The sequence below is a fragment of the Genypterus blacodes genome, unplaced genomic scaffold (genome assembly GCF_046128005.1).
Source record: "Genypterus blacodes isolate CSIRO-AG114 ecotype Tasmania unplaced genomic scaffold, CSIRO-AGI_Gbla_v1 ptg000073l_1, whole genome shotgun sequence".
Classification (NCBI taxonomy): Eukaryota; Metazoa; Chordata; class Actinopteri; order Ophidiiformes; family Ophidiidae; genus Genypterus; species Genypterus blacodes.
Genome location: NW_027466883.1, coordinates 3295001 through 3304140, shown reverse-complemented (window position 1 = coordinate 3304140; position 9140 = coordinate 3295001). Strand labels below are relative to the sequence as shown.

At 46.8% G+C, this 9140-nt stretch overlaps 1 protein-coding gene across 1 annotated transcript; it reads left to right on the top strand.

Moving 5' to 3' along the window:
- The first annotated feature begins 1240 nt into the window (after nt 1-1240).
- On the top strand, nt 1241-2614 carry slc35g2a (solute carrier family 35 member G2a). Its single transcript, XM_076157293.1, has one exon. The coding sequence runs from the start codon at nt 1241-1243 to the stop codon at nt 2612-2614; it is 1374 nt and encodes a 457-aa protein (XP_076013408.1).
- Nucleotides 2615-9140: the final 6526 nt, after the last annotated feature.

Below are 9140 nucleotides of genomic sequence, written 5' to 3'. Positions count from 1 at the left end.
TCCCATGTGTGTTCATAGAGCAGCAGCAGATGAGGTTTCATGTCACCTTCAGAGGGCGTAGATCCACTCAGGTGTTATCAGGGCAAACTCATGCGTCTCATGCTGGTTTCTTCTAGTGGGTTGTAAATTTATGACGTAATGTTACGGTTTGAATCCCGTCCTGATACTAACCTGCATATGTAGTACAGGGAATATTCTGAGTTTCAGTTTTCAGTTTTGGAGTCGATTCAGGAGGTGGAATTTCCTCAAAAAGCTGTGGTGGTGAGTAGCATTCATCTACTCATCACTCAAACCATGCCGTTAATCATTCTGGTTGATACGTGGGGTTTGTCATGTATTCTTTAAAGCATCTAAACCTGTTCATATGTATTTAAATGACACATTCTGCAGTTTATTCTACTTAGATTCAGTGTGAAGTCATTACAAAGACTCAGTGAATAAGTTGGTAATTTGACATCCAGCGTTTGTCCCTGTAATTGTTTCAGGAATAATACAGTATGGCGTAATGTATGCTCCATATGTCTGTACACGGACAGATGTTGTATCCGTATAATCAGGCTGGTAGGTGTGAAAACACTGCCCATGCTTAAAGAAGCAGCTCGGCGTGTATACGACCTGAAATGCAGCAGTGTGTACGTGCTGTACCACCTGCATGGCTATATTGCTCTGCTGCAGAGAGATACGACCACATTTGTTCTAAGTTAGTCATCCGTGGAGGTGAGATGTAATGGGATGAAGATGAATACCAGGGAGAAGGAGAATATTTGGCTCTGAAGCAGACTTGTGTTTCTAGTCTTTCCTCCATCTCTGTATGAATATAGAGGGCGAAGGAGGGGAAGGAAGGGGGAGAGAGAGAGAGAGAGAGAGAGAGAGAGAGAGAGAGAGAGAGAGAGAAGGCAGAGAGGGAGCAAACCAGACTATTGAGGCAGGAAGCTTACGTAACTAACCCCATTGAAGGTCATGTTAATTCCGAAGACAATAATGGCATTTCTAATTGCTGCTCATGGTCTTGTGTATCCGCTGGTATACACTTAATGTGAACTCTCACAACACAGAAATGTCACACATGGGAAGATGTGAGTCTCTTCTGTTATTATCATGGATATTAAAGATATATGAGATATCAAGAGGCATCTCAGAGAGAGACTGCATGTGAAAGTGTGTGTGTGTCAAATATATGTGGACTCTAAACTGCCCTCTCTCTTGCCTTGCAGGTGTCTGTCATCTCTGAAGTGTTACAATGGAGTCCACTCACCTCCTGACAGGCTCTAAGAAGAGAGTAAAGATCCACCCCCACACTGTCACAGCCAAATATGCCACACACACACCCTACTCCCCTCAGCCTGGAGTACACACCCACTTCCCCCAGCCAGGGGATGATGGATACGATGACGCTCCGTCTTTTGAGGACTTTGGTAGTTTCCTGGAGGAGACTTCAGACAAAAAACAGCTGACAGACAGCAAGAGGTGGCCTCAGACTCTGTTTGGCTCAAGAGACAAAGATAAGGACACGGCTCTCAAACCTCAGGCCTCAGGAGGAGGAGGAGGAGGAGGAGGAGATGGGAGCGATGGTGTCCGAGCAGCAAAGGGTTCTGGGAGAGGGGTTGGGGAACAGCTGGCCAGTTTTGGAGAGGCATCAGTGTCGGCGTCCCGGCTCACCTGGCTGGGGCTGCTTGTTGCGGCGCTGGCTCACGGCTGTCTGATCGTTCTGACCCGCCTTGCCTCTGAGCGCTTCAGCTTAGGCCCCCTGTTTCTGCTCTTAGTCCGCTCCGTCGTTCAGCTCCTCTCTGTGGCCGTGCCGCTGCAGAGGAAGGAGAACCCCTTTGGTCCGGAGGGCTATCGTCTACGTCTGCTCTGTTACGGCATTGCCTACTCCCTCTCCCTCTGCTGTGCCTACGCCTCCTTAACCTTTGTCTCCCCTGGAAATGCCACGACGACCTGGCGCCTGGCAACTACTGCACTTTCAGCGACTCTGGCCTTCCTGCTCCTGGAGGAGAGGCTGGGGTTGGCTGATGGCATCACCATAGCTGCAGGCTTGTGTGGCTTGGGGCTGGTGTTACTTCCCACTGCAGATGAGAGTGAGTCCAATTCACCAACTGACCCGGTTGTGTTCTGGCGGGGTGCGTTTGGCTGGTCTCTCTCAGCACTGGCGGGGTTGTGGATGGCTCTGGCATTGGTCGGCTATCGCTCCCTAAAGGAGCGAGTAGGAGTTGGAACGGCTCTCTTCACAGTAAGCTGGACGGGTTGTGTGCTTGCCCCGGCCTCCCTGTTTCTACTTCAGGAGGGGTGGTCCTGGCCCACGGGGGCCCCAGCTTGGGCTCTAGTCGCGGGCCTAGCTGCCTGCTCTGTGGCAGCCTTCCTGGGGATGACGCATGCCCTCACCCGACTCCACCCGGCTCTGGTCTCCGCCTCTCAAAGCTTGGAGGTACCTGTTGCCATGCTGCTGCAGCTGGCCGTGCTCCCATTGGCTCCTACGGCTGCCGTGGTTGTCGGGAGTGTGATGGTCACGTTGAGCGTCAGCTGGCTGGTGGCGATGAAGCTGCTGCCCTCGCGTGGGGCTGGGCGGCGCCAAAGGGAGGAATATGAGGAGATTCTGGACTCACCCATTAAATAGACACCTCCTATCTTATCTCTTCCCATCTCTTCCCCTCTCTCTCTCTCTCTCTGTCTCTATCTCTCTCTCTCTCTCTCTCTATCTTTCATTATCCCTCTCCTCAGCCTCCTCCTGTTGAGTGTACATAAGAGACAGCTGAATGTCTCCTGGAGAGTTATCTATTTTGTATTGTCCTCCTTGCTTTTTGGGAAAGTGCCAATATTGTGTTGTGTGTTAACAGTGACAATGTGATGTGATATTAAAATCTCTATGACAAACACAATACTCTGTCTGTCTGAAGCCACTTTCATCTAAATAAGATCTCAGGCTTGTGTGTTTGTGCTTTTACTGGCTGCATTTCACAGGGGTGTCATCTCACTGTGACTTTAGCAGCCAGCTGAGTGTTGGCCAAGGACTGATGCCATTTGTCTGGCACCATGGCTGTTGACGAGAGGGGAAGGGAACAGGAGATGGAAGAGGATGGAGTGGAGGATGCAGAGAAACGTACAATTAGAGGGATATAAAAAGGGGGGGGGGGAGAGAAGATGACGAGATTGGCATACAGATAAGAAGCAGTAAAGCCAGCTGACTGATGAAGACGCTCTGTGGGAGCAATCATAGGGTCTAATACATACATGTCAAACAAACAATCACTGTCACTCCTTTTCTCCATCATTTGCTTCCTGCTGTACTTCCTCCACTTTGTGTCTTCAGTCTCAGAAGGAAAAAGCACTTGCATTAAAAATGAATGAACATTCAATATGAGACGACATGAAATAGCTTCCATTCACTGAGCTCCTCACACTGCACAAATTATGAAATATATTTAATCAAAAGAAGTGCCCCTATTTGTGTGTGTGTGTGTGTGTTCACTTTCAGGCTTCATCAGAAATCTGGGCACGAACAACAACTCTTAATCTTTACATCTCCAAAAGATACGCAAAAGATCTCACTTGAAAATCTCCAACCAGCAGCAGATTGATGAAGAAAGAATACACACACACACACACACACACACACACACACACACACACACACACACACACACACACACACAGACACACACACACACACACACACACACACACTGACACACACACATGCACAAGTACACATTCATACCACAGTTGTAAATCTGGTCATTAGTGAAAGTGTCGCCGTGATGTCAGTGGGGTGATGTAATGAAACTTAAATATGGCACACGTGTGTTTTATGTTGCTATGTCTCCTCTCCCTACATCAGTCTCCATCTTTATAAAACTCTAAAATATAAAAAAAATGGATGAAGGCGTGATTCAGCACCATAACATAATTATCAAGTTTGTCAAACAATAATATGATCCATCACACTGAAAACTGCAGCCCACACCAGCCACTTTGTGTGCTCATTAACAATGGGTGTGTGTGTGTGTGTGTGTGTGTGTGTGACGATGAGGGATGGGCTGCAGTGTAATACGTCTGGCAGAGTTTCATAAATCATAAACACTTGGCGTCATTGCATAAATCCAGTCTCATTAGAGACGAGAGGCCTGGCCAGACTTTGTTGACGTCCAAAATGTCTGACACACTCTTTCGTTTGCCTACAGATGCGGGAAATACTGCAACTACACACACGCACGCACGCAAACACTCAATAGACAGTTAGTTTGGACAGTTATGTTTTATTCAGTAAGATAAACCGACAGCATTTATCATACATTTATAATCATTGTGGCAAAATACAAACTCATATAAAAGCCTTTTATTTTTTTCATTGACATAATAAATTGGCATGTTATGATTACCAGCACAGCGTCTCATCAGACAACCGCCTTCAATCATCATACCCGCTCCAGCACTCTGTTCAGTTGCACTTTAACTTCCCGAAGGTCTGTTTCTATGGCAATCAAAGCCCTTTCTATCGAGGCCATGTCTGCTGATGATACTGCCTCAGGGTCTTTCATAACAGCTGGGAATGGTTTTCCCAAGCCAAAAGCTATCCCGAAAAGTCCATGCCTTGGTGTGGATTGGTTTGCTGTCCTGATATCTGCCGTCTCCTGAGTCTTCCTTCCTGACGGCGTCGCTCCAGAACCTTCCTCCTTTAGGTTTGGCTGGAGATTCTGCTCACGACCGCTGTGCAGGAGTTGATGTAAGGTAGAGTTTAGCCGTCTCTCCCTCTCTGCTCCCTCCTCCTTGAGCCCTGTGAGGCCTTGTTGGAGCTTCAGACTTGCCTGCTGTTCCTGCCGTTTGCACACTGCTTCCAGGCTGGATACACTCTGCTCGGACATTCCCTCTGCCAGCGTGTCCACCTGGGTCTTGAGAGAGGCAATGTCTCCACTGCATTGCTCCAGAGAACCCAGCAGCATATTCTGTCTCATGTGGGAGTCTTCCAGAGCAATAAAAACCTTGTCCCATCGTGCATTCTGGCATGGTGTGGACTGAAAATCTCCTATGGACAACAACAAGAGGGAAGGAATGATTGTATAGCTCCAGACAGAGTAGAAGGGTCACAACATAAACACAATGCATCACTCTGATCAAACAAATCAAGCATTAAACAGGAAACAAACTCTTACCTTCAGGGTGATTCAGAAGGATTTCATCAGCATAGTTGTCATCATAGTTATTGTCATATTCAAACTCACTCACACACCAGGATACATCCACAAAGCCAAACACCCAGAAGAGACTCCAGACCCTGAATGCACTCATAATGAATGCCTGAGTGATGTATGCAAGTGTTAAAAAAGCTCTGAAGAAGTATTCCCTAATACGCAACCCAGTTTCCCTGCGTTCTTCTTCTCCTAATGCATGGTCCAAAATGCCTCCTTCACTAGAGACAAAATCTGACTGACAGACTGAGCCGAGTGTTGACGGGAGTTGACTTATAAACTCGGCATGAGGGAGGAAGGCAGGGCAAAGGCAGGGAGGTTGCCACAGAGGTCGGGGGTGGGGTGGGGTGGGGTGGAGGTCGGATGAGTAATGCTGCAGTGGAGGTATACGTCAAAAGTAGACCTGACGAGGAAATAGTTATATAATGATGAGAGGGGTTGGGGGGTAGGGGGGGCGGAGAAGGTAAACAGGAACGCAGAGAGAGTGGGGTAACATATAGAGGTAGACAGAGGGGAGGAAGAGTGTGCGGGAAAATGTCAAAAGTATGATAGAGACTATGCTTGGTCAAACCATGGCTTAAACCTCATGCACTTAAGCAAGACATACAAGACCAAGACGCGTGTGCACAAAGAGCAAGTGGAGCCATGAATCTGCGGTACGACAATAAGGATGTCAGCCATCAGTCTGAAGTGAGGCCAAGAAGGGATCAGAGAGAGAAAGAACCCGATGTGGAGAGTTGTAGAGCGACCAGGTAAGCAAGAGAGATACGGACAGACGGATGATGTAATGTATGTTGAAGCGGGAGAATAAAGGAGGCCTTCTATCGCCTTATGTGACTCTGCCTCCATATGTGCAAAGCTGGAGTGTAAGAGATGTTTGACTCGTTCGTCATTATCGTCAGAGCGGAGATCCACACACTGTTTGAAACTAAAGGAACGAGTCACGCAAATTTGATTCTTTCAGCTGAAATCAAATCCTACTTGAATTTGAATTCTGGTCTATGCTTCTCAATAAATGCTGCCATTTTCCATTTACCAAGTTTCTGGTCGTGCAGAGAACATAATGAGCTCTCCCAGCGGGTGCTTCAGATTTTCCTCTGATTGCAAGAATCACACCAGAGCTTCATTTTTCAATACTAACTCCTCTTAACTATAATTTGCATCTCCCACTGAAATATATTTCAATCTACTGTGTCCCAGCATGAGTCACGGCCCTGTTCTTGTGTATCAGCAGCAAAGTTCTTTACCTCCAAAACTGCAACAATGCGAAGTCTGGATTTATATTTTAAACCTGCAATGAGCCTGTTTTTGCCTCTTGGAACTACTTTTTTGTTGCCAAGCAACATTCTGCAACCCTGCTTTTTTTTGCCACAAATGTATTTTGTTGCCTGGTTACTCTAACGATTAAATGTTCCGCAAAGGGAAAAACATAGCTGATGATGTGTAGATGATCTTATTTGCTGACACAGAGGTCTCTGGTTAACAGATGCTCGGGGTTAAACAGCAGAAGTTGTACATGCCAAGTTGAGAGGAAAAGCCCTGACCTCTCTTTGCTCTCTGCAGACCTCCAGGCTGATGTCAGCATGTCCGCCACGGCCTGTTTCTCTCTGTCTGGTAGCTTCAATTGTAGCAATGGGACTGAAGGAGGTTGGAGGTGGAGCTGGATGGTGGCAGGTTTACATCAGGAAAAATGAGAACCTGCAGAGGGAGAGCAATAAAGGTGGATAGATAAAGAGTATGTCAGGGGACTGCACAGAGGGAGAGTGGAAATTCTACAAGCCATTTTCCTGATCGCAGCAATTATCCAGCCACATTGTGTGCATTTATCTGGATTCCATCTCTGTTACAGATAACCTGCAATTTATGAAGGTCTGTGTAGAAAAAGCAAACACTTCCAGGTGGGATATGTGCTGTGTGTGTGCATGTCAAATACAGGAGGTGTTGCCTTTTCCTCTCTTTACTGCTCATCTGTCTGTATAGGTCATCATAAAACAAAAGATCTCATTTATCAGCGGACACCAGGTGCCATTTAACACCCCCACCTGCAGAAATGCTCCCAGCTGGCAGCGAGGGAGAGGAATGATCTCAGATAAAGTGAGATCCGTGCAGAGAGAGGGAGAGAGAATTAAACATGAAGCTCCAGCTCCCAAGATGCTGCACCTTTTGAAGAATTATAGCAAAAACACTGAGCGACATCAAAACTCTAGTTGGATGGATGCGGATAGATGCAGGAGGATTCACTGCTGCTCATTTGTTTTGCCTCTTTCTTGTCTCGCTATCTTCACTTAATGGCACTGAGCTCTCATGGCACTCATTTGTTGCCATGGCACCTGCCTCCTTGCCAACACGTGCGTTTTCGTCGGCTGAGGTAACAACGGCAGTGACCTAGCTCCGAGGTAAATGACCTGAAGATTCTGCACGTGGAAGGAAATATTAAATGAGAGCGTCATTGTTGATCCTATGAGCTCCACTATACGGCTCTACTCTAAATGCTGTCTTTCAGGTGACCAGAGAACGAGTCCTCCATTTTGGGTTTGTGGGATCAGGACTTCTTGCCGACTTATTTCCTGCTCATCTGAGAATTCTCATCCGGATCATCCGATGTCAAATCCATTCAGAACTGGAAAAGGAAAAAGCCAATTATAAAATAAATCGGGAACGCCACCAAACTCTGCTTCCATGATTCACTCATCGCTCTCTGACAGGCCTGCAAAACATCACCTCACTGCCTCTTCCTTCCTGGAATTGATAGAGGACCACCGAGAGAGCTGACAGGACGCGTAGAGTGGATGTGCTGCACCAGTAAAGCAGAGACAGATTGAAGAGCCTCTTCTTGTTATGCTGAGTCAAAGGAAAAGTTACCTGAATAAAACCCCCCCCCTGATGAAATGCGTCGATGTTAGATGAGTTTATCTGTGTTATTGAACCATTGGCCTGCTCGGATCAATGTCGCACAACCTTTGCTTAAACTACCTGCTCTGCGAGGATGACATCAGAGTGAGAGGAGGGCGAAAACACGACCTCATTATCTTGTTATATAGGTAAAACAATTAAGCACAAGATTCACAGTATGTCAGGATGGTTTTAATTAACAAGAGAAGTGAAACAAATCTTTCCCGGGGCCTAGATGGACTCATGGAATCAATGTGTGTGTCTGAGAGAGAGAGAGAGAGAGAGAGAGAGAGAGAGAGAGAGAGAGAGAGAGAGAGAGAGAGAGAGAGAGAGAGAGAGAGAGAGAGAGAGAGAGAGAGAGAGAGAGAGAGAGAGAGAGAGAGAGCAGAATTTAACGGTAGAGTAGGTGATTCACATTGAAAACATAGATAGAATACGCGTTTTGGAATGACAGCACGGTTTTGTGTGTTTATGTGCACGGATGAATCATAATCCAGTCAAAACTCCAACCTCACCATGACATCATGACATCAGCCGCACAGAATTGACGTTTTCATACTGTGGCTAATCCAGTGTGTGTGTGTGTGTGTGGAGTGGAGTGGAGTGGACCCAGGCTACAGTTGAGTAGAGCTGCCCTCACAAAATTAACAACATCTGGGTATGGAAACGTTTACCAACGTTACCTTATGGGGCTTTAAGGAGGACATTTGATTTGTGTGTGTGTGTGTGTGTGTGTGTGTGTGTGTGTGTGTGTGTGTGTGTGTGTGTGTGTGTGTGTGTGTGTGTGTGTGTGTGTGTGTGTGTAGGTGTTGGGAAAATGGCTCTTGCCTGTGTGCATAAGGACACACACTTTGCGCACCGATACAGCATAAAGGCCCTGTTGAGTAAATCTGTCCTGTCACCTACGTGGGTTCACCAAAACACACACACACACACACACACACAAACACCGTGTTTCGAATGAGAAAATGACCGAAGCTTATTTGTGAACGAAGGTGGTGGTTGGCACGACACACACAAACACAGGTGCACACTCTGACACACACATATATATTTCAAGGTGTC

Coding starts and splice junctions, on each gene's coding strand:
- slc35g2a (XM_076157293.1), top strand. CDS start 1,241: ATGGAGTCCACTCACCTCCTGACAGGCTCTAAGAAGAGAGTAAAGATC.